General features: G+C 38.7%; 1 protein-coding gene across 1 annotated transcript in view; it reads right to left on the reverse strand.

Annotated features, from left to right (window-relative positions):
• The window catches only part of pou6f2 (POU class 6 homeobox 2), a 69,230-nt gene that overhangs the window by 31,059 nt on the left and 12,347 nt on the right, over positions 1–25,824 (reverse strand). Inside the window, exon 2 of the mRNA XM_017452855.3 lies at positions 16,707–17,125. Within this exon, the coding sequence (XP_017308344.2) occupies positions 16,707–17,125 (419 nt within the window). The remainder of the gene's footprint in view (positions 1–16,706; positions 17,126–25,824) is intronic.

Genomic DNA, 25,824 nt, shown 5'->3' on the forward strand with positions numbered 1-25,824 from the left:
CAGAATTTGAGGCTAAACAGGTGATTTTCCAGGAGGCTGACTCGCTTCGAAGAGGTACAGCGAGGCAGGAAACGTTTAGGCGCCCCATGCATCCTTACTGAAGACATGGATGTGAGTCACTAAAAAGGCCTCCTGCTTGCAAACAAATCACAGAGAAATTGCAGGTAAAACACATTCCTTCCTTCTCTCCTCTCCAAAAAGAGATCAGAGGTGATGAAACTAAAGAGTACAGATCTGAGGTTTTATGATTAAACCTCGCTACTTAGAAAAGAAACTTAAGTTTAATGATCTTAATGGTGCAAGAAATACAGCAATTACAATGCGAAACAAAATGTTTTGACCATATAAGCAGACCAAAGTTAAACAGAATTACTATCTATCTATTCAGTGTGGAAAAATCCCTCATCCTCAGGCACACACACACACACACACACACACACACACACACACACACACAAGCACACATAAGCACACATAAGCACACATAAGCACACATAAGCACACATGCACACACATTTTGCAGCCTTTGCCAAATCGGGTGAGTAAATTTTAAACTCTATTAAGTTCTGTGTGGCCTGCAACGGTCGTTTGACCGGCACGGTCAGATGGAGCAACAGCCCATGTAATCTCCAGAAGGAAGGAAAAATGGCTCTGTGTTAGCTCACAGAGACCTCTGAACACCTGAGTAAAGCGCTCCAAAAGCTAGAGTCCATTTTCTGCCTCTTCTATTCACACAGACTCTATCGCTTTCACTGTGAACACTATCCAATTCAGCTGGCCTTAAGGTGACTGCCGTTAATGATGTAGATGTTCAGGATCTCAGGGAAACCAGAGCTGTTTATAAGATAAAAATAAAAAAGGCAATGTTAACTGCATTAGCCCTGTGACACAAGCCGGAGATCTGTTTCAGATAGCCTGGCGGTCTTCAAAGCCTGACGATTTAATTTATATATTCAGTAATACTTCATTTGGATAATATGCTTTAGACACATTACTCAGTAGACGGTCATGAAGCAGCCTATGAACTCACTCTCTACACCACGTCAAATAAGCTTTAACTGTCTTTCAGCATGTCATAAAATATATCACTGAACTGAATTTGAAATTGTGATAGGACAAAGGGATGAGCAGAGATGTGATATATGATCTACTAAACATCAACAACTACAAACTCTTCAAATATTGTCTAGGTTGGTCGATGTGTGCCACATTACAGGCTGTTAACAGTCTATTGAAGGATTGTTGACAGTTTGTAAAGTACATACACTGGATTAAATGCAGTGTACTACTAAAAACGCCTAGGTACAATTTTATAGATAGATAGAGAGTACTTTATTGACACACAGGCGCAACAGGAGGACTGAGACTTAACAGTTCACTAGACGTAAAAAATGTATCCACTTTAGCCACAATTCCTATGAAATCAGTAATCAGGATGCATTATAGATGCATTTCCAATGTGTTATAGAAGACATAAACAGTTTTGTTTGTGTTTTTTTGTTTTTTTAAATCTGTGCATGTGGAACATCTGCTGTTCAAGTCCCCATGTGAGTTGTCACTATAAGCAATGACATATTAGAAGGAGAGCATTCATATAAACCTTGCAGCCAGAAACACTGTCAGAGAATTAATCTACACTTTCTGACCAAATGGAATTGAGAATTTAACAGTGCTGTGGTATAATAGCTAAGAATGATTGGCTTAAACCTGTATTTAAAATAAAAACTCTCATAAGTATTGTTTGATCCATAAAACTTTAAAAAGCATTAGTACTATATATGTAATGTCAGTATACATAGCAAATTAAATATTTATTAAATTGTGTAATATCTGTTTATACGAATATCACAGGCACTAGTGCTGTTAACACAGAATATATGTACAGCAAGTTATAATGCGGAGCCTGTATTACAGTTATTACAACACTACTGTCTATAAAGTCTTTATGAGCAGATATTACCATGTTACCGTGTTATTTATACTGACTTTTGTAAACTCATATGCCTGTGATTTATAAAGTGTTTTGCCTGTAACCATAATGACTTAGGAGACAATTATAGAGGCTTTTGTTAAAGCATGATTAGGTATCATAGAGGGTATATAACACGTTATAAATGCATTTATAATGGATCATGAATCACAGGATCCCTAGTGCAAAGCTACGGATATAATAATAATAATAATAATAATAATAATAATAATAATAATAATAATAATAACCATTAATATAACACAACCAGAAAGAAGGTTGGTGTATTAAAAGAAAAAAAGTTGATTTTCAGTAAAAATCATGAGTGTGTGATCTAATATCTGCACAACTGTGTGTGTTTAGGGCTGAAGCTGTTTTGGGCAGGTCTTCTTTTTCCTCTTCAGAATAGTTCTATAAACATAGTAACACATATCAATGCACTGTTTTTGCCAACTTTTTAAAACAGCCACCATCCTGTCCCTATCTCACTTGTGTCCTTTCTCTCTGCTCTCCCTCGCTCCCTCTTTTTCTAATGACAGAGTGAACATGCTTGCTATCTCACTGCTCCTCTCTGCAGACTTCTTAGCACCTTGTGCAAAAACCTCACCCTCACTTTCCCTCTATTCTTCTCATTGTCCCCTTGGCATAGCCTTTCCCTTTATGTTGGTACATCAAAATGCCATTAAAACCTCTATTCCCCAGCCTTGACCACCAACAGGCTACTACTTCTTATGTTCAACTGCTCTGGCTGCATGTCAAGAAATAAGCAAAGTAAATCAGTTTTATAAAGAATAAAATATATATGCCCAGATTCTGGCAACAACAACTGAAAACTATGGAGAGGAAAAGGGGCTCTGGTTCAAAATTCTGCATCACAGAGTTTCTAAGTAAAAATAAATCGTGTGGCATTTCATAGACGCTAGGCTGTAATTACACAACTATTGTTTAAACGAAAGCTTAAAATGACATTTTTATGTGTGTTAGCTAGATAAATTGGCCACATTAACTTAGCTACTATTTGCCAAAACAGCAACTTGCAGTTAACAGTTACACCCAACTAAGCTAGCATTACCTTTCTAACATACTAATGATGCGTTCAAGTCATGTCAGAATGGTCGTATTTACGAGTTGTACGCCACCACAAAGTCGTAATTACGAGTGGTAGACTCAAGAAAATACAATAGCATTGTACAATTACAATATAATATGCAATGATAGTTTACAGTGGCTTCATAAATTGATTAAAAACATAAAAAAGCAAAACACACCTGATGCTAATTCTTTGTTCTTCATTTTCTAGAAATAGTGTTAAAAAAAAAAAAACTTGCTGTAGCGATTTTTTTTTTTTTTTTTTTTTTTTTGTAGTTAATTAAAAGACGGTACACTGCCATCTTGCTCTGAACCAAGTGACTGGAACGCACCTGATGTCATAATTAAGACTTCCCAACTAGTAAATACGCTAGTATTACCTAGCATTAAGCTATTATTACCTTTCTAGCATATTAAGCTAGCATTACTTTTCCAACACACCAAACTAGCGTTACCTTTTTGATCATTTAAGGTGTAATTTGAAACATAATAATATAACGACAGTGTGACCACTATTTTCACCAACAAATCATCACCTAAGAATAATGAGAATATCAACGTAAGACTTAATAATTATTTCACCCAAATAAACTAACAGATAAGGATTAGGTGGAAGTTTGTTAATTAGTATACATTAATTAAGCTAAGTTATCACACAAGCACATTTCAAATGACTTAAAATCACGCTTTCCATATTAGATAGGTAATTATAGTTCAGTTACAAACACTTTCATTTTGTAAGAGCAGTAGACTTCAGACCAACCTGGAGCTTCCACCCAGCCTGGGATTTTATATCATCAGTGTCTGGCACTGTATCTACATACAACTGACCATGTGCTGCTTGAAATAGCAAAAAGAGAGGCAAAAGGGGGCACGTTTAATGAGTCAGGATGCAAATGAAGACGAGAAAAGGCATGGAATAAACTGACAAATGCACCTATAAAATCATGATTGAGAGTCTGGCACTAAGCGTCAATCCTGTGACTCATTATCTCTTATGATAATTAACTACAGTATGTGCCATTATAGAGAATGTTCTCTCTCTCTCTCTCTCTCTCTCTCTCTCTCTCTCTCTCTCAAATCACTGATAACTAATTTCATGCATAGATTTTAATCCATTAGTCTTTCATCCTATTTTCCCCCACTGTGATGAACCCAGTATGGTTTTAAAAGGCGTCGACTAATAAATTAACCGGATTACACTTTACTCTGTTGAGAAATGGGAAATGTGGTAAATCATGTATGGTGCATCTATGACTACTGTCCCAGTGCAAAGTCTTTGTGAACACACAAGAAAGACTACATAAGGAAGAACTAAGGCATTTCTTTATGTGCTGATCTACCACTAGTGCTTGGAAGTATTTGCTTTAACTTGTTACGTACTGTTCAGGACAAAATGGCCACTTTTAGACGTAGAGAAAATTGACATATATTCATAATAAAATATTTGCAACTTAATCTTAACTTTACAAATTGGATTCCGTATATCATGCTGCATTACGCTTTGTAACATGTAGAAGTTCACGTACTCACCGTTGCATTTTATATGAATCTTTGCGATGGTACTCTTTATACCAAAGGAGAAAATCCCACATTACTATTTATTGTCAAGACACTGTTAGGCAAATTACATCTCTAGCCTTTTATCCTATCATATTAGCATTTACAGTATTAAATCTACTGCCCGCTTTCAGTTAAATGTTCCCAGAGCGCAGAGCTTGGTGAAATTGCCTTCTGTTTTTATGCTCCCTAGGCATGGAGCGAGTTGCAGAATACTATTACCTTCAAAACACTTCCTTCTGCGAATACTTTTAAAGGTCTTTTACAAACTGCCCTAAAGGAAACATGTTGTTGTTTTACATAATGCTTGACTTGAGGTGAAATGTGTTATGGATATAACTGTTATGGCCTCCGTGTCTTTCTCTTTTGATATTTCTCCTTGTATTCCTTGTATTCTTCTTTTGTATTGTATATGTTTCAATGTGTGAAACTGTTTCTTCCATGCGAAACTATTTGTGCTGCCGTCTTGACCAGGACTACCTGGAAGAAGGGATCTTGTGTCTCAGTGGGACTGTCCTGGCTAAATAAAGGATACATAAATAAAAATAAAATAAACAATGTCTGTGTTCAGGTCACTGTAACTTGAAATTAACAAAGTGAAATAAACGCGTTATTGAAAAGAATCCTGTTATTTCTAAATTTCAAACAAATAGGTGGTTTTAGTCTCTGTCAAATTGACTCCATCTCTCTCTCTCTCTCTCTCTCTCTCTCTCTCTCTCTGTGTGTGTGTGTGCATGCTGGTCTGATGAGACATTCACTGCTAAATAGCGTTTTCTTAATAGCATTTGGACAGCAGTTTTGCTAGCATTTACCTACACCATTTATACAATGAATATCAATTGTATTTCACCTGAATAATAAAGCATGGAAAGAAGCCAAACCCAATACAAATATAGACAGACACAGGATAATCAATGGTAAAGTTATATTGCATGATTAAAAACATAAAAACTAGACATGTTAATCTAATGAAGGGAATAAAATCCAGTGTATGTACATAAAACAACCTAAACAGTTCTAATCCATCACATCAAATTGTGCTGTGCGACATTTGCACAGAATGCCATCCCTTTTCACGTTGCTTATTGTCCTGGCATACAAATCCAGCATTTGAATGACTTTAATATTGGCCTAATCAATGGCTGGTGATCTTTTGATGGTCTCTATTCAGTCTGGTGAGGGTCAGCTGTGTCTAAGCTTCATAAACAGAATAATGGTAAATGATGACTGCACACTATCATGTCCCAAACTGAACGCCGCTAATGAAGAGAAATGGCTGAGCTTTTTCGGCAGCGGCTGCCAGCTGCCATTTGGAAAGGCAAACGTGCAAGATTAATGGTGACTGAGAGCGCCTGTGTGGCAATGATGTGGTCAGGGGCTCAATCAATAACCCGCATGCACACACACACACACACACACATACACACCCTTACACATGCGCACACAAAAATACACTTACCCTTCTTTCAAATATACACTCACTCAGGCATGTACACACAACTACAAGCACTTGCTCTGTATCATCTCTAAGTGGAGTGATGAATCTATGACATTTGAAGACAGCATTGATCAGTTTCTTCCATATGTTTCTCCAGGTGGTCTACAGGGGCTGGAACAAACTTAACAAGTGCTACACGTTATTGTCCATTTGTTTCCGGAATTGTTCTGTTACCCCTTTCAGCGTTATTTATTACTTTCATTACGACACTGCAAGAGTGTGTTGATTTGTTAGAGAAGGATGGGCAAATGACAAAACTCTTTAAAAAAAATCTATGCAGAAAGACAAAATTTGGAACTGCCAACGGCTGTGGGAAGAGGAGAAAAGAGTGAGAGGATGAAGGAGCGCACTTGGTCATTGCCCTGCATTTGATTCCGTTTTCTGCCCTTGAACATGTTTGTGTAATAGATTTAGTTATCATCGTGATGCCTTTTAATGGCCAACAATTAATTATTTGTCTTTATTTGTACAGCTAATAAAAAAACAGCTAATATCAGGGAAAAGTGTGGCCAACACAACCCTTATGGAAAACTCACATACATTTCAAGTTTTTGTTTTGGTTTTTAAAACCAAACAACGATGCACCTCACCCATCAACTGCACACGTGACTTCAAGGAAACATGTGACATGATATGAGAAAAATGTGTGAAGAATTACTCCTTTGAGAATAATGTGAAAAATGACCATGTGGACATAATTGAATTGTGTAAAAATCATGACTCGTGAAATGTCAAAATGAAAACATATGCACTACTTGAGGAAAGTGAAGAAACATGAGTAGCGTCTAAATAAAACCTTGTATGCAAATTTCACATGATGTTAATGTGCCTTTTCTGGGAGAGTTTTCTCAAAGTTTTCCTGATGTAAAAAGTAAGGGGGACAAAAAAAAAAAAAGAAAGAAAGAAATAAAGAAACTTTTTTCTCAGGCAAGATGTCATAAAAAAATTCACAGTCATTCCTTTTTCCACCAGCTCATCCTGATCCAGACACCTTCTGCAGCCTTCCTGCTTTTTTTCTGAAAAATAATCCCTAATTTCTAAGTAAATAAAAAAAGAGCTTTTCTCTGTAGCTTTCAGTGGCCAGCTTCTGCACGCTACCGCCGTGCCATGCTTTATAATTATTCATATGAAATGCGCCGCCGCCGATGTGCAATAGTCTTATTTTCTGCTTCAGTCACCAGTGCACATTTGTATTTTCAAACAGCGAGCCACTCGTTACGTAAGGCAATTTTCTGCCTTCTTAAGAAAGACTGTCTGCTGGCCTGCATTAATGAGAGACGGTGAGAGGGAGGGAGGGAGGGAGGGAGAGGGACAGGGAGGAAGGGAAAGAGGGAGAGAGACTGAGTCAGGATAGAAGAAAGGGAGCAGAGACATGTGCAGTGAAAAGGATAGGACAGGAAAAGATCAAAGAGCCACAGAAAATAGATACAGTAGAGTACATTAGTCTAAACTTGCTACTAATAAGTGATCAAAGACTAATACAACATGGGTAGTGTGCTGTGTAGTGGAGTAGAGTAAGCACCAAGTATTTATTAGACAAGTATGTAGTAATTACAAGTAAGCTTCCTTGCATACTTGGTAGTATTAGTGAAAATGACCAGGTTTGTACTGTGTACATGGTGCTACAGTGTGATAATTACACAGAATAGGTGGAAATTTCATACTTACAAGTATTTCTTGTTGTTGTTTTTTTTTTTTTACTTCACAAGTTAACCAGTTACACATCCCTTAAAGCAAGACACTGCAGATAAATAGGATATTCTTTAATAATACACAGCATTATCAGTGTTTTCCAGTTGATTGCTGATATTCTTCCAAATTTTTTTGTATCTTGTGTTGGAACTTCAATGATGAATATTTAGTTATGCAAATGAGGCGCCATCTAATGAAATATGTGTACATATGCATACTAATTCATTTAACAGACCCCAAAAATCTAGTGTTTAGATGATATTAAATTTAAAATGTTCTTTTCATTGTGAAGACACACTCAGGAGAACTGATTTTGACAAGAGTTTTAAAAATACAATGTGATCGCATTGGTTTCCACTCTAGTGAATGAGGTTAATAAGGTTTATAAAGGAAACACATAGCATGGTATGCATAAAATAATGACATGTAATGTGTTAAGCAAGCTTTTCGGGGCTATATAATGTGATTATGGGTGGAGCTTCATCACTGTTAGGTTTGGTGGTCACAAGTGGACAGGTTTGGACATTTGTATTTCTACAGTTTTGAGAGAAAACGTTCTGTAGATCTGTCCAAAAAAAATAAAAAAATAAAAAATTCAGACGTATGGACAGATAGATGTGATTACAATGTTTGTTTCTAGAAGTAACATGAAATTAACAAATAGTACAATTCTGCTTCAGTAGATACATCTATATATGAATACAAATAGTTCAATAGATGTGTAATAATTTTGTAGCATTATATGATTATTTATTATTTACCTAAAGGTAAATGGTTACTGATAATGTCATGTCTAAATAACTTTGCATCAAGCACTGCTTTATACTCTGGTCATTTTTCTCGTTAGTTTCAATGTACTTCCATTTCCATCGTAACAAGTAATTCGTGCCTTGATATTACATCTACAAGAATATAATAAATAGAAACAAATAGTATAGTAAATTACGAATATTTTATGTATATTAGTGCAGAATGATGTAATTAGTAGAATTTAAGAAGGATTTGTTGATGGATTAAGAATGGCTCTCAATACGAATCAAACACTTACACTGGCATCCGCAATGCCAACATTCATCTTTCTCTTCCACTTTGCTCCCATCCAATGAGAGGACATATAATTTCACACACATTTAGCCTTTGTGTTCTACAGGACGCTACATGAGCGGATTATCACGTTGGGTTACTGGTGCGAAGAAACCACCTGGGATCTAGCAGCATGGCACCTTACTGTTATTCCACTCAACGGCTTTAGTCAGCGAGGGTGGCTAATTAAACAAAGTGGTTTTATAATGAACACCTAATTACTGTGTCGCTGCCATCGCCATCAAAATAAATAGATACATTAAACCTAATAAGATCATCAATGCAGGCTATTATGGGTGGATAAAATAATTAGCAATGAGCTCATCCCCTCTCACTCTGGGGCAGAAGAGGTGAAAAGTGGACTCTGGTCGTAAGGGTTTTGACACAAACTGGCAAATTAAAGGCGGCCCTGAAGTGTGTGCGTGCGTGTGTGCGTGTGTGTGTGCGCGCATGAAGAATGTCTAAAGAACATAAAAGCAGTGGTTGAAGACAGAAGAGTTAGTGTGTGCGTGCGTGCGTGTGTGTGTGTGTGTGTGTGTGTTGATGTGTGTGTGTTTGTATGTGTGTGTGCGTGCAGCTGACCTTGGCAGAGATGGGATTTTAAGAGTGTGCTGTAATGATGGCTGATTGCTGGGGAATGGTAGAGAATGGCGAGAAGGATGCAGAGGGAGGGAAAGATGAGAGGAGAGACCAGGGGAACAACGAGAGAGACAAGGAGGGAGAAGAAGAGGCCTGCGTAATTGCCGAGAGAGATAAATAGAGAGAGAGAGAGAGAGAGAGAGAGAGAGAGAGAGAGAGAGAGAGAGAGAGAGAGAAGGTGAGTTGTCGATGGACTGGGGCTGTGACAGTAAATTGGCACTGTTTGAATCCTGGCCAGTAGTAGTGTGTAATTAAGCCTCAGGGCTTGAGGGTTGCGCACAAACACAGAAGGAGATAAAGAGATAGAGGAAGAAAGACACACAGAGAGAAGTTAGACAGGACATCTTCCTCTACTGTATATCTTAATACTCTTCAGGGCTTGAAATTAGTGACAAATTTGTCTAATATGTAGGTAACCGTATGGAGCTGCTCAGGCATAAACAAAAAAGTGACAGTATACAGTGCTGTGAAAAAGTATCTGTTTTCTTCTGTTTTTGTGTATGTCTCATGCTAAATAGTTTTAGGTCTTCCAACAAAATACGACATAAAACAAAGGCAACCTGAGTAAACACACAATACAGTTTTTATTTATTTTATTTTTTTTTGTCGCAAAAAAAACCTGTTATCCAACACCTATCACCTATGTGAAAAACTAATTGCCCCTTAAACTTATAATCTGGCACCTTTAGCAGCAATAACTGCAATCAAACGCTTTGAACTGGAGATCAGTCTTTCACTTACTTCTAGAATTAGAATTTACTCCTATGCTTTGGATCAATGTCTTGCTAAATAATCCAGTTGCGCTTGAATCGAAAGATTACGGACTGAAGACCGGACATTCTCCTTTAGGATTTTCTGGTAGAGAGCAGAATTCATGTTTTCTCCCAAATATTATTTCCCAGGCCCTGAATCAGCAAAGCATCCCCACACCATCACACCTCCACCACCATGCGTGTTTGGTTTACGCCAGACGTAATGGCAGCCCTGTCTTCCAAACAGTTCCACTTTCAACTCATCAATCCACAGAACATTCTCCCAAAAGGTTTGAGGATCATCAGGGTGTGTTTTGACAAAATTCAGATGAGCCTTACTGTTCTTCTGGGTTCGCAGTGGTCTTCACCTCTCCACATTTACATGGATGCCATTTTTGCCCAGTGTCTTTCTGATAGTGGAGTCATGAACCCTGACCTATATTGATGCAAGAGAGGTCTGTAGGTACAGTTTCCTGAAGTACTGACATTGCACAGCAACACAGAATTCTTTCAATATTAGCTAGTGAAGGATTTCTATTCATGATTATTGCTTATATTATACTCTATTAATGTTTTCTAAAATCCATTAAACACTTTAAATATGTGCAATGAATAAAATGCAAAACAAGTTGGCAAAAAGTGAATAATAATAAAAGGTGAATGTAATACAGGGTGTCCAAAAAGTCTCTGTACATAAGGGACTATGTTTGCCAGCACCACGTCGGTTGTGCCTTCTTCAGTGGATGTTCATGGACATCCACTTCTCGGTTGGTCTGCAACACTTCCAATCTTTTTGAATTTATTCAGCCATGAGAATGATTTCAATACATTCTGCTGTTGTCAAAGGCATTCTTAAAGGCTATCTGAAAAATATATATATAATATTGGTACGTTCTCAAGTGTATTTCTGTTTGTCCTATTTGTCCATTCATATGTCTTTGGCGGCCTCGTCAGTCTCCCTCCCATGGCAGATCATTGCTTTGTGTATTTAGAAGTGCTTTACCTGTGTTGATTTCGCCTGCGTATGACCTTCTGTATATATATATATATATATATATATATATATATATATATATATATATATATATATATATATATATATATATATATATGTGTGTGTTAGCTACAGGCTATGTTAGCCTGAGGCTACGGGCTAACATATAGTGTCAAGACGATCTGTGTTATGATACTGTGTATGTATATAACTGTATTTCATCCTCTGTATTCTGTATTTGCTGTATTCTTGTTCCAACGGCACAATAAATGAATAATTATTCCAGTGTATTGATTAATTTTTAGAAGATTCTGATGTATACCAGTGCATTTGGGGTGTCACTATTGACTAGCTAGTGATCTACAAAGTTAATTTCAAGCACTGGCTGCACCCGAGGACAGAGAGGATTTGCCAGTAAACAGTCACATAAACATGTGACTGCACTGACCAACATTACTCTATACACAGTGTCTTTGTCAATCTATGATTTTCTACCGAGAGAGAAAGAGAGCGAGAGAAAGAGATAACACATGTACACATGTGGAGAGTCAAAACTACTTCTTAGCCACAGATTAGTGTGTGTGTGTGTGTGTGTGTGTGTGTGTGTGTGTGTGTGTGTGTGTGTGTGTGTGTGTGTGTGAAAGAGAGAGAGACAGAGACAGACAGAGGGAGGAGAGAGAGAGAGAGAGAGAGAGAGAGAGAGAGAGAGAGAGAGAGAGAGAGAGCATACAAGCTGAGCTGGTTACAGTGGAATTGATCTTAATTAGATCTGAAAGACCTGCCACAGCAGAATGGTCACGGTGATTAGAATGAAAAACAGGAGAAATTACTGATCAAATTAATCATAATGTCGGCCTACAGCTGTAGGCCTGCTGTAATTTGCCACTTCACTGGCTTATATCGGCCACTCACTCACACACACACACACACACACACACACACACACACACACACACACAGACACTCAGACATATACAAATCCCCGAGCTTCCTCAGCGTGGAGAAACCCTGCTGCCCCGATCAATCAACTACCGCAAATCCCAGTCACCATGCTAATCATCCCATTAACACACTTAAGCAAATTTGATAATCTCCTGTGTGTGTGTGTGTGTGTGTGTGTGTGTGTGTGTGTGTGGGTGTGTGTGTGTGTGGGTGCGTGGACGTGTGTGTTACCACACAAGCAGTTCATACGCATATATGCACTTTTCCTACCTCACTGTGTTTGTCTCTGTGTCTCTCTTTCATTCTTTGTCTCTCTGTCTCACATCTCTCTGCCTTACAGTTGGTACCAGATTAGGAGGTGTGCTGTGCTGATTGGGATTTTGTATTTTGTTTTACAGCAAGTATCTAAAGCACTAATCCAGACCCAGAAATCAGTGCTTGATCATCTACATCCAGAAGTACAGATGATGGAAAGATGTTTCACCAACGAAAGGTTGATGACACATGATCTACTCAAAACATTCCTACAAATAACAACACAGAGATGAGAGAGAGAGAGAGAGAGAGAGAGAGAGAGTATGAAAGAAAGAAGGAAAGGCTACATTGGACTCACTCAATGTGGCATTACTGAAACACAACGCTGTCATTTCAGCCTCTCGTTTGTCCCTCAGGCCTTTTCTGATTACAAGAGCTCTGCTCAGCCCTCCTCCTGTCCGGTAAGACAGGACAGGAGGAGAGAACAAGAAATAAAAGTGTATTGTACCCATGTTACCAGGAGGGGTTATTATAGAGGTCTTGGAGACAAACATTCCTTTAATTCTCTGGTTGTTTGGGGTGTCAGTATGTGGCTGTGCCGAGACGTTAGCAGCCAATCTTGGGTGAAACACAGTGCATCCCTTTACCTCAGACGCTGATGTAAATGCCACACACACACACACACACACACACACACACACACACGTGTGGTGATGGGAGTTCTACACAAGAGAGACGGCTTATGGTGTTTCCGTACTAGAGCAAGAAGCAGATGCATACACATGTTCACATCTTTCTTACATGCTTCGATGATTGGGGTGCCATTTGGCCCTAGTGACTCTTAAAAGTTATACTTTCTTTCTTTTATTTTTAATCAAGCTTTCATGTAATTTTTCAGTTTGCTTTTCAGTGAGTAACAGGATTGAAAATATCAGCAAAGAATTAGCAAATACAGAAAATGGAGTTAACTAGCATCCATACTAATGGCATGAGTTCATTAAGGACATTCAATTGATTTACCAAATTCTTACCTTTTGAAAAATAATTTACTTCCAATCTATAATTTGGGTAACAAATTAAAATTTAATTTATCTGTCAAAATCAAAATATCATTGAAAATCAAGAAACAAAACCCTTTTTTTTTTTTCCCTTTTCAGTTGTGTATGTGACTGGTGGAATATGCAAATTTTAGAATTCATGGGGTAAATGTGCGCACGGTAAGAGGGTTGAGTGAATGTTATGAGACCCTAAAATCTCACATTTTTCCATAACCTATAATGGATGACTCATGGAAAAGGATGATTTAAGCATGAGCTGTTAAATGGATTCACACTTTAATGCAAAAATAGCATTTTTGAAGTATTTTAATGGTTGTGAGATTAATAAAAGTGAGGTTATAGTGAGCTGGGACGTGCATTTTTCTAAGTTTTCTAAGTCTTTTTTTTTTGTTAGTGGTTTAAGTTTGTATCATATACAAAGGTTGCCTTGAAGGACCCCTTAGCTATATCTAAACTGTCTTTTAACTTTACTTTACATACATATTTGCAAATATATCATCAATGGGACACAAGTGGCACCCTAATCATGGACTTCTCTCACCCTTCTCTCACTATCACACATACTGTGTTTGGGTGTTGACGAATGGGTAATGAAACACTGTTTACTTGAACACCTCCAGGGGTATGCCAGGGGTGTCCAAAGTCCATCCCAGGGCCAAATACAGCCTGGAGACAGATGTTAACTAGCCTGCATCTTCTCCATTAAAATGTCTGATAGGTGGTCCACCGCTCAACACACGGCAATTTTTCCTTTGACCTGACATTAACACAGACTGTGTTAACACAGTTAGCTAAAATGCAAGATACTTTTATTCTCTGACTACAACTGGCAATTAATTTACAGAATGATATTTAGTCAATGCTACAGGCAAAAAAAAGTGAAAAGTTAACAGTGAGAAGGGGTGATTTCAAAAGAACTGGAAACCACTAAGCATTAAATCATTGAAATTGGAAGTTCTTGAAGGAGTCCTTAACTAAAGTGGATTTATATATATATATATATATATATATATATATGGGGGTATGGGGGCCTAATCCTGCCCCCTTTGGAAGAGAGGAGATGAGAAGAGTCCAGCACCCCTGCTCTATGGATTAAACAAACATTAACTTTAATCTAAACTAAGGAGCCACTCTAGAAGCCAAATCCTATAGGCTGGAGTACAAAACTGATACTCTGCCACAGACGCTGCAAAGGGTGTTCTTCAAGGCTCTGTCCTTGGCCCTGATGTGATGTAGTCCTTGCTTATGACCTAGGGACACAGTAAACCTTTTACTTATTTATGGCACCACTACACTTAATCCCATTGAATGGGGCAATAAAGTAATGAGCCCTAATGTTCCTCTGACCTGGGGAAAGAGCCATGATGTCTCAGTTTAATCTATAATGACTTCTTAGACCAACGAATAATTTCATCATGGCATGATTGTGTCAAGGTTACTGTGTTTGTGGACAGTGCTTCAGTGTTTGTGGACTCAGACGATATCATAACTCCTGGCACAAACTAAAAGAAACTGGTCAAACATCAAATCATCAAATATGCTGGTGAAATGTTGGTGTTACTGACTGGTTCTCACAATTCCCTTTTTAATTCTGCTTTACCCTGTAAACACTTAAATTATGTATATATATAATGCATCTAAATCGTGCAAGCATGGGTTCAAAAATTGCATGCCAAATTAAATCAGATGTGCTTCAACTGCTGTTGAAAAAAAAAAAAAAAACATTAAAAATAACTGATTGACCCCGAGGAGCCTTTTTTTGATAAGCATTAGTTGTGGGCTCCAGGGACCATTAAGCTCAGGGGCCTGTAGGGTCCAGCTGGTATGTGTAAAGGCCTGACAGAGGGATAGAAGATGAAATAAATGGCCTAAGTTGACGGCAGTCATGAAGGGGGCCACAGCACGGAGCAGAAAAGGGCCGTGACGCTGATGAATGTGGGGAAGGACATGGAGGCGACCTCTGGCTGAAATGAAACCACTGGGATATAAAAGAGGGTTATTAAAGAAGGAGGGAAGAGCCAGAGGAGAAATGGATGGACAAATGAACAGGTGGATAAATGAAAAAGGAGGAGAATACACCCACAGTATACACACACACACACACACACACACACACACACACATACGCACACACATATATATATATATATATGTGTGTGTGTGTGTGTGTGTGTGTGTGTGTGGGTGTGTGTGTGTGTATACATAATATATATATACATAATATGTGTGTGTGTGTGTGTGTGTGTGTGTTAAGGATTTACATTTATGCTGTTCGTTTATTATTTAAACAAAAATCATCAAGTCTCTGCAGGCTACAAACAAATTAATATTAAAAACTACAAAAGATCACTATCTTAAATCCCAGCAGTTAAATGCAGCATCAGCTGTGTATACTTCACCCATATGAAACATGTCAATAAGTAATTATCATGTAATTGATTCAAATTAGGTTAGACCAAAACCATCATAACTCATAACTTAATATTCTGAAGCTCTTCGTCCTCAATAATGCTCTATTGCTGTCGCAAGCAAGATGGCAGGAATGAACTCTTAACAATAAACTTTCAATTTTCAATCTTTCAAAGGGACCAGCTTGGCAAACAAGTACCTCTTCCAGAAACAATATTTGTAATATCCAAGATTTCCCCAGACAGATTCAATCACTAAATTGAATTACTGCCCCATTCTCTAAGATTCATCCCAGACCCTATGTCACTCCTAACCTCCATTTTTGTAGGCATGTTGTGAATAATGTAGAAGAATGGGTCCTTTAAGTGGACCGACATCATATTTAGGAGACATTATATAGATCTGTCTCAAAGGTCTCCATGCCAGGCAGAAATCCCGACTAGAGTTTATCCTTCAGTCATCATTCAGCATTTATGTCAACCACAAATGACTTCTTTGGAATAAGGAGCAATAACAAACTTGTAGGACATCAGGAGAAATAAAGGTCGTTGGTCAGTGTTTTTGGGGTGAAAACATTGCGCCGGGGTTTTATGTAGTGCGCAGGTTCAACGTGGATTGTGTATCAAGTTACTGTGTAAGCTGTATTATTTTAAGCTAAAGTGTATACCATGGTGTTTATCCTTAATTTCCTTGAGTTAAAATGCAGTTACATAACTCAAGTGTGTTCTTCCAGTGTACATTTGAATTGAGCTTACTATGAGCTTACCTGCAGTGGCAGAGGAGGTGTGACTGGTGAGGGTAGGCTGTGTGCTGGTGATTGGTTCTGCTTATGAGAAGGTGGAGATTGTGAAGGCTGAACTGAACCAAGACTGGACGAGGTACAGGAGGAGGCGGTGCCTGTCGAAGGACCAGTGGCTTGTAACTTGATTGGAGGAGTCAGTGGATGATGGGGTGGCAGCTGACTGAGAGACTGGAGGTGTGCTGACCCACAATGTTGCTCTCGTTCACGTTCCCGCTCTCTCTGCTGCTCACGCTCTCGCTCTCGCTCGCGCTGCTGCTCTCGCTCTCGCTGCTGCTCTCGCTCCCGGTGTTCCCGTTCTCGCTGCTGCTGTTGTTGCTGGTGGTGCTGTTGTATTTGTTGGAGATGCTGAAGATGCTGGAGTTGGGAGTTGAGAGATGAGGTAGCTGCAGAAGAAAGAATGGCTTTAAGAGCTACGCAGCATGAATAGAGCTACGCAGTTTCATGAATTCAACCAAAAGGCGTTTGATAATATTTTACTTAAGCGCAGTGTTCGTAAAAGTACATGACACCTACATGAGATGTTCATGAGAACTGCCATAGAGGTACATATACAAAGTTATTCAAACTTGTGCCAAACTTTATCAAGCTGATAAACGTAACCTAAATACTAAGTCAAGTGACTTGTATATATTAAGTTGTGTTATGACATTTTTGGAGTACATTTTATTCCATTATGACTATGTAAATAACTGTACATCTGATATGTTTTGGTTAGCATAGTTTCACAGTTGAGGTTAATCGGAAAATTTTATAATAACAAGCAAACACGTATAAGATGGCACGGTGCTACCTCGATACAGAGTTCCTGTCTGTCTGAAGCTTGCCATGTTCTCCCATTGTTCGTGGGTTATCTTCCGGGTTCTCCCATAATTATGTGGGACACCGTGACATTGAAATCAACAAAAGCTGTCTTTATGCCTGCTGAATTAAGCCTTCATAGATGTGTGTGTAGATTATGTAATGTAAATTAATGCTACCAAATGTTTGGCTTTTTAGTTTCTTTCTAAAACATTACAAACCCACAAGTGACTTTACGAAACTGCAAATATATTTGAGTTCCATTCTACCATATTAAAAATTATTGAGCAGTTGTCTTCTGGAAGCCTCTGTGAAAGTACAGCGCCATTCCGCAGGCTATTAAAGATGTCTCTTTTGATGTCGGTGCATTTCTTCAATTTCCTGATTTGAATGGCCCTTAGAGTTCCTTTAGTGTAATTTCACATTGCATCTTGCAGCTCATCTACTGCACTCCTCACTGTGGTTAAGGGAGCTTTCATTATCTTTCATAATATCGCAATTCTGGACTTGTTTAATGCTGTGACACCCAATATCATTCTTCTTCCATATATATATATTTATTGTAAATGTGAACAAATACATCATATTTAGCAGCAAACATATGCACACCACTCTTGTGAAGTTGTGCCAGTTTCCTGTTTTCTGTCACCTGCAGGGCAAAATCATATATTCTCACTACAGTATTGTCTCAGCATTACATTAATATTACAAACAATTCATCATAACACTTCCTTAAACAAAGACAGGACAGATTTTATATGTAGGACAGAGGAGGCAGCAGAATATTCACATCAGAAATAATTCATTTTGATTTGTTGGAATGTTTAAATTTGGCAGTGTAACTAATAGTGTTTACTACGATAGATCGATGCATGATGCAAGAGTGATACACATATTAGCATCACACCGATTAATTTGTCAGCACCAGACACACCAGTGGCCATAATTAATTGATGTACTTCAATTATTAAAAACAGGATTTTTTCCTTGTAGATAACTGGGGAAAATACATTGGGGCTGGCATTGCTTTGATTAGTACGGCTATTTCTGCTTGAGAGTCAGGCAGGCATCCATTTGATCCTCTCCTCTACTCCAAGAAGCAAGAAAATCAGAGAAGAACAAAAAAAAAGTGTCTCTCGACCAGTAAACAGGCCACTTTTATATTTCTTCTATCTGCTGACACGTTGACACCACTCTCACACCCTGCCATGAATTATATATGGCATCTGTGCCCGGAAAAAAGCCAAGAGTCCAATTCATGCTTGAAATGTTGGGGTAAGTTGTCTTGCAGGCCTTGACAGAGCGTGTATGTGTATGTGGCACTCTCACAACTCAGAAGCACTCGGAACGGCACTACTGGTGGAAAAGGAGAGCAAAGAACAGAAGGCTGAAGGGGAGGAGGGAAAAAATGAATTTAAGAAGAAGGTGAAAAAAACAGATTTCTGTCAGAAAATTATCAGAATCTGAGGAACGATCAAAGGCGAAAGCAGGCCCTTCTCCCGCCTCCAGTGACGGGTCCAGAAAAAGAGATGGAACAACAAAAGGAATGTGAAGAGAAGAAAAACAAATAAAGAGAGGCAGACAGGGAAAGCGCTGAAGAAACCCCCATGTGGCCCTATTATATGGGCACCACTGCAGGTAACCGTAAGTCTTAACGGCAGTGCTTTATAAATGCTGTCATCTTGTTAAGGAGAGCTGCTGACCTTCCACTCTCCTTAAAAGACTAAAGCAAATTCATCGGGTCCGCTCTAATCGCAGAGAGTGAGGAAGCTAATTGTCAGAGCTGATCTTGCACTGCAGGCTCTAAAGACATCATCAGAATTATACACTGGTTTTGATCAAGACACTTTATGATTAATTTACCATCTAAGCTGTCACAAAGGAGCCAAAAAATTCAAGAAGTTAAAAAAAAAAATCTTAGTTTAGATATTTATTTCTAATTGTAATTATTACATCTAGATTCCTTAATAATTACAAACATGAGTAAGAGTTCATCCTTCATCTCCTTCTTCATTTTTATTTCAGTAGACCAGTAAATTCCCTTGGGTGCTTGTGTGCTGTGATTTTATTGATTAAGCAACGTGATGTGAACAGTAGTTAACACGCAGAGCAAGTGGCAGTGCGACTGACTCAGTGACTCACCGCTTCAAAGAATATCCATTTCCTTTTATTTCCTATAAGCATCAGAGTGTAATTACTTTACTTCTGGTATTGTTTGAAATATTTATTCATCTTCAGTAATCACTTTATCCTGGTTTGAGGTGGAATGTATCTGGAGCCTAACCCAGGAACGCAGAAATACACCCTGGATGGTATGCCAGTCCATCACATGCACACACATTCACACCTAGGAGCAATTTATTCTATTTGAAATACTAATTATACATTATTATAATATTTGATCATATGAAGTTTGTTGCTTGCTAACACTAGCTAAGTAGTTTGTTATGTAAGACGCTACTTACGGTTGAGGTCATGCATTTAATCTGCAAAGTGTTCATAATTTAAAACAATAAATAAGAGGGATCATAAAAATTGCATCTTGCTTTGTATTTAGTACTGTCCTGATAAGCTTTTTAAAATAACAATACTTAATTCTTAATACTTAATACTGAGTCCCTTGTTTGTCCTGAGCAGTTCAACTGTCCATTGCTGTTCGGAAAAATCCTCCAGGTCCTGCACATTCACTGGTTTTCCAGCATCTTCTGCATATTTGACCCCTTTCCAACCGCGGCTATATGAGATCCATCTTTTCACACTGAGGACAACCGAGGGACTCGGTTTTATTTCATTGCCCCGTCCCAACTTTTTTGAGACGTGTTGCAGGCATCAAATTCAAAATTCCCTTTATTTTTTTCTTAAAATGGCACATTTACCCAGTTGACACATTTGATATGTTTTCTATGTTCTCTTTTGAATAACACGTGGGTTCATGAGATTTGCAAATCATTGCACTCTGTTTTTATTTACATTTTACACAGTGCCCCAACTTTCCAAAAGGAATTGGGGTTGTAAGAAGTTAGTTCAATAAACAGTTGTTCTATATTACAGCTCATCACTACATGTTTCCCTCCATCTTTCTCTCTGAGGACCTGACAAAAGAAATGCCATGACTTCTGGCAGCTTCTGTTCTTGTTGAACTCTTTCTAATCTAGCACTCATTTTTACCTCACTCTCACCCCAGAGCCATGAGAAAGGAAGCAAGAAGACAAAACCACCAGAACAGATCACAGGATTTCCTCTATTAAACACAAGCTTGTTTGGCTGACCTCTGTGGCCCCTGTATAGCCTGTGTGTGTCTGTGTGGGTGAAAGTGTGTGTACTGTGTGCTGCTCATAGTCCATTCTGAAAGCTCCGTCTCTGAGCTGCCAATGAAAAAAAGACACTTGTCTTGTGTTTGAGTGTTGTCAGACTGTGTATGTGCGTGTGTGTGTGTGTCACGTGTGGCTCATTGTCAGAAGTTTACACAGAGGTCACAGTGAGCAGGATGGACAGTGTGTGTGGCTATTTTTACTCTGTGTACAGAAGGAGAGGTGTAGCTACTTTTCCCATTACTCTGTAGCACCTGTGTGTCCTAACACCACAACATCTACACATCTGGGCCAGAATTTTAATGTGTGTGTCTGTGTATGCATTACATCACATCTTACTCCTTACACTTGGGGTTCAGACAGTACTAAAAGGTCCAGAAGCAGCAATTTGGATAGGGATCAGACAGCACTAAATGATAGGCAGCCTAAGTGGTCCAGAGGGTTCAGGGGACTAGAGAAAGCAGCTTGTTGGGATCAGAGCTGGCTCTAGGAGATACATGACATATCACATATATCAGTATTGTCATCCCTAGAGGGGGATTTAGATGGGGTTTGGGAGTGTCTTGAGGGAGGATGAGGTGGAAAAGTAGGAGATGTGCAACAGTAGTAGGTGTTTCATGTATAGCTAAAAGTAATAAAATTATGAAAATGATGAATCTCCTAAGGAGAGTACATTACAATGAGAGACAGTGTATAAAACCCACACTAGGCATGATGGGATACTATACTGAATTTCTCTGATATGTAGATGATGTGTGTTATCTTTGTTCATTTTTTTTTTAATGGAAATTCATTTGCTTTTTTTTTTTTTTTACTCCATATGATCGAAGTAGAGGTAACTCGTTCACACCTCGGGGCAATTAACTTCACACACCAGCATGTTTGGGGGAGCAGAAGGAAACTGAAGAACCTGTATGAAACCCACATGGGCACAAGTGGCCCAGAACTGAACCTGTGATCCCACTGAGGCAGCATGGCAGCAAAGTGTCCTATAATTTGAAACGTTTTACTACAAATGAAAGTTTCCCGACATGATGATCTGCTCTGCATGCTAATTGTGCTATGTATTCCAAACCATGCTTGTTAGGAGAAACCAATCCACAAAGCTCAATGTTAAAGAACAATGGGTTCTACTGAAAAAAAAAAAAGCTTGTAAAATTTACTGAATTCAAATGTGTACATCGGTTCCACATGATTGAATCGAGTTACATTAACATAATTTGTTTTCGTACATCCAACATGATTTGATCACGTATTTTAAAAGCCCTGAATAAAATCAAACTCCACATTCTCACCTGAGCTGAGGATCAATCCCAGGTTGCTAACATTCTGCTAGAGCCACAATACAGCTGCGATATTCAACCACACATGTTTTAGCCATGTTAATTTAAATAGTATAGTTAAAGTACCGGTCAGTGCCAACATCCGCACAAGATTTCATAATATAATTAATGTGAATATGTGAATCGATCATGCTCACTTTACAATTTTTGTAATTAGAAACTTTTTATAAAGTGTATAGCATAAGCAATTAAATCACATTTTGTTGAGAAAGGCAATATTTTTATTTAAACCATACGAAATATTTTTTCTTAAATCTAATCGACATCAGATTCCATTTTTTTCAGTGTAGTCTTGATCTTAAAGGAGTCATATCATGATTTTTAATGTTTTCCTTCTGTTTGGGAGTGTAATATATCTGTTTGTGCATGTATAAGCTCTGCAAAGTCACAAAACTCATATTTTCGCCCGAAGGGATTTATTCTATCTCATAGAGAACACTGCTTCAGACCTGCCCGAAACGCGTCGTTCGAGGTCCAGATTTACTTTAATTTAAATTATTTACCGTAATTTCTCTACGTCACAGCGCGCACTGTCAGCATAATCCCACCCAAAGGCAGCTACTAAGAAAGAAGGCGAGGCTTCAGTGAAGTCGCGAAGACGCTGTGTGTTTCGGTGCGAAAGCAAAACCTCTTTGTTTGGCCTTCCAAAAACAGACAAAATTAGGAATCAGTGGTTACTGTTTATTTATAACGCTGTTCCTGAGCAGAACAAAACACAAATGTTTGCTTGTGCAAAGTGCATTTTACAGTGGATATGTTCCTGAACCTGGGCGAGTACACAAAGACTACTCGTAAAAACGTGGGTGATTCCACTTTGCTGGGACAATCTTGCGCTTCTCAATCAGAACCTGTAAGTCAAATTTTTGTGACTGTTGAGTTTGGTGTTGTGGCTCAGTTGTAGACCTCTGCTAACATGCTAGCTAAAGTTTGCTAAGTTGTCTCAGTTTTTAAGTGTTTGTTTATATGTTGGTGGTCAGACAGACACATTGATTGTAGCTGCTTTGTGATTGTATCTTGAAATGGTTTATATCAATCCAATCACAGGAATCTTAGCTTTCCAAAGATATATCGCATGAGTACCTATGTACACACATAAGTTGTGTACATAGTGTAGTTTTGCAGACCGAGTAGACCAGGGTGTCGGAATTTACATCATATCTGAAAGCTGAGAGAGTTTCAAAATAAAGACTTACCACTGTGACACGTTCTGCTCAAGTCGTGTTTGCAAAGTTGGTTCCGCTTGATCATCTGCATTTTCCGAACTGGTCTCGAACTGATACAGTAAAACTGAAGACATTTTGTTTGGGAACTTAGAATTGCTTAGGAAGCCTTGGAAGCTGAACCAAGGGGCGTTACATTTCCGGCACATGCTTGGAGTTTTTGGCCAATCACAATGCAATGGGTCAGCTGGCCAATCAGAGCACTCTGGGCTATTCGGAAGGAGGGGCTTTGGAGAAATCGGAGCGTTTCAGGCAGCCTGGGAATAGAGGTACTGCAATAATGTACAGTATGTGACAAGTAATCCGTTTTTGAACATTAAAGCATGTTAACCTATTCTACTAATGTTTAAAAACGGTCAAAAATCATATGACTCCTTTAAACAGGAGTATGTGACTGTGTTATGTTTAAGGCCTATGAAATGATTCCTTGTGAGCACTGAATTTCACCAGAATTAATCAAAATTTCCTCCAGCACTTTTGATGGTGTGGTTCCTTATCGTATCAGGACATAATCCTTCATTGCAAACTTGTATGCAGAAGTTAAGAAGTCGTGGCAATTTGATTGACACAAGAAAATCACATTGCTATTGGCAGTGGTGTTGCTTTAAGAGTCCGTGGCTGATGATGTGTCACTGCTGTTACTGAATTTCCATCCTTAGATAAGTTTCAAAGGTGTAGCCTATTTGAAGACATCGTATTTACTAATACAATAAATGATGTTCCATCTCCCTTGTTGAGATTTTTTTTTTAATAACTAGAAGGTTTCAGGCTGGAATTAAATGGTCTTACACCCCTGACACCGTCTGTAATTCAAATACTTCTTTAGCCCTCAGAAATTCTTCTCTTCTCTTAGAGGTCAACTCTTTACACTCTCTGATGCCCCTCTGCCTCAGTACTCCATGCCCACCACTACTGAGGTCTCTCCCATGCCCCTTCTTCATCCATTGAGTGTGTGGCAGCGGGTAAAGAGCCTCATGCAAAATTTATGCTCACCCGGCAGTTTCAGTGGGCGGAAAAATCAATAGAGGTAGGCACTGATGCGTCGGGGAGACAGAGTGCTGGTTGACAGACAATAAAAGCCTTAGGGGTGTGTGTGTGTGTGTGTGTGTGAGCGTGTGTGCGTGTGTGTGTGTGTGTGTGCGTGTGTGCGCACATGTGGGGAGGGACAGGGGGCTGCATTTGCCGATCCAGAGATGGACCACAGCCTTCGTGTTCTGTCTTCCTTCTATCAGAGGGATTACTTCGCTAGGTTCAGAGCCTACCTGAAAGAGCTTTAAATGGAGCACACTGCTTTTCTGTCTAAAATATATGTTAAAAAAAAAAATCCTTTTTTGTTGCAAGGTTTTTATGTGTCTGTTGTTCTGCACCACTGGCGTAGATGAGCACAAACTTACTCAGGCAGTCATGTAGAAATAAAAAGAAGGACTTATTGTTGTGCAAAGCAACTCTGGGTGTGAACAAGGGCTGAGTAAAAACAAACGATTTCAGTGGGATGAACACCAAACAATGGGTTTTTTGGGGGGTGTTTTTTGCCTCTCGCTCCATCTTCTCTTTAATTATTCCCTTTGCTCGTCTTTAAAATCTGTTCACACTTACCAAAAGAAAGGGGATAAGGATAGGAGAGCATGAAAGTTGAAAGGAAAAAAAAAAGAGAAAAGAAAATGAGAGAGGCATCATGCCCACAAGTACGGCAGTGTTACTGATTATTGATGCACACACTGACATGTCACTGCCTGTGATGTTAAATGCCCTTTAAAACCAGTCCAGTGAAGGCAAAATCACAAGCGCAAAGACAAAAAAAAATTGCTGATATAAAACACATATGATCAAGAAGTAGATCAGATACATATTCCACACACTGTATATCATCTGTCTTTCTATTATGTACCCAGCTGCTGGGTTGGGTTTTTTATTTATTTATTTTTTGCGGTGCCCAAACAAAAAGTGAGGCAAATTGTACTTAAAAAAAAAAAAAAAAAAAAAAAAAGCCTCAGAATAAAAAAAGCAATGTGTACGTTGCTTTTTGTTTCTCTCCACGTAGCATTTAATAGAAGATCAGCTCTTCTGTGAAGTAGCAGCCCGATTTTTGTCGGTTTAGTGGTTTCTCTCTCTGCATGGCCTATAAGGCATATGAGCGATGTATGATGAATGAAGTGGCGCGCTGCTTATGCGCTTATCATGCTCGGTGAGCAGCAACAGGTTCAGCTGAGGTAAATGAAATTCCTCTCCAGGACAATATATCATCACGGCAAATGTATGTATGCACCCCAAACTTACACAAGCAACTCGAGCCAAACGCTGACATAGTGTGTGATGGGTAGGGGAAATGAAGGAAATAGAGGTAATGGGTATGCAGGGGGGTGCTTGGGGTGAGATGCAGCTAGAGCTGTGGTAACAAAGTGTATTTTCA

Source organism: Ictalurus punctatus, chromosome 23, assembly GCF_001660625.3.
Source record: "Ictalurus punctatus breed USDA103 chromosome 23, Coco_2.0, whole genome shotgun sequence".
In the NCBI taxonomy this organism is placed as follows: Eukaryota; Metazoa; Chordata; class Actinopteri; order Siluriformes; family Ictaluridae; genus Ictalurus; species Ictalurus punctatus.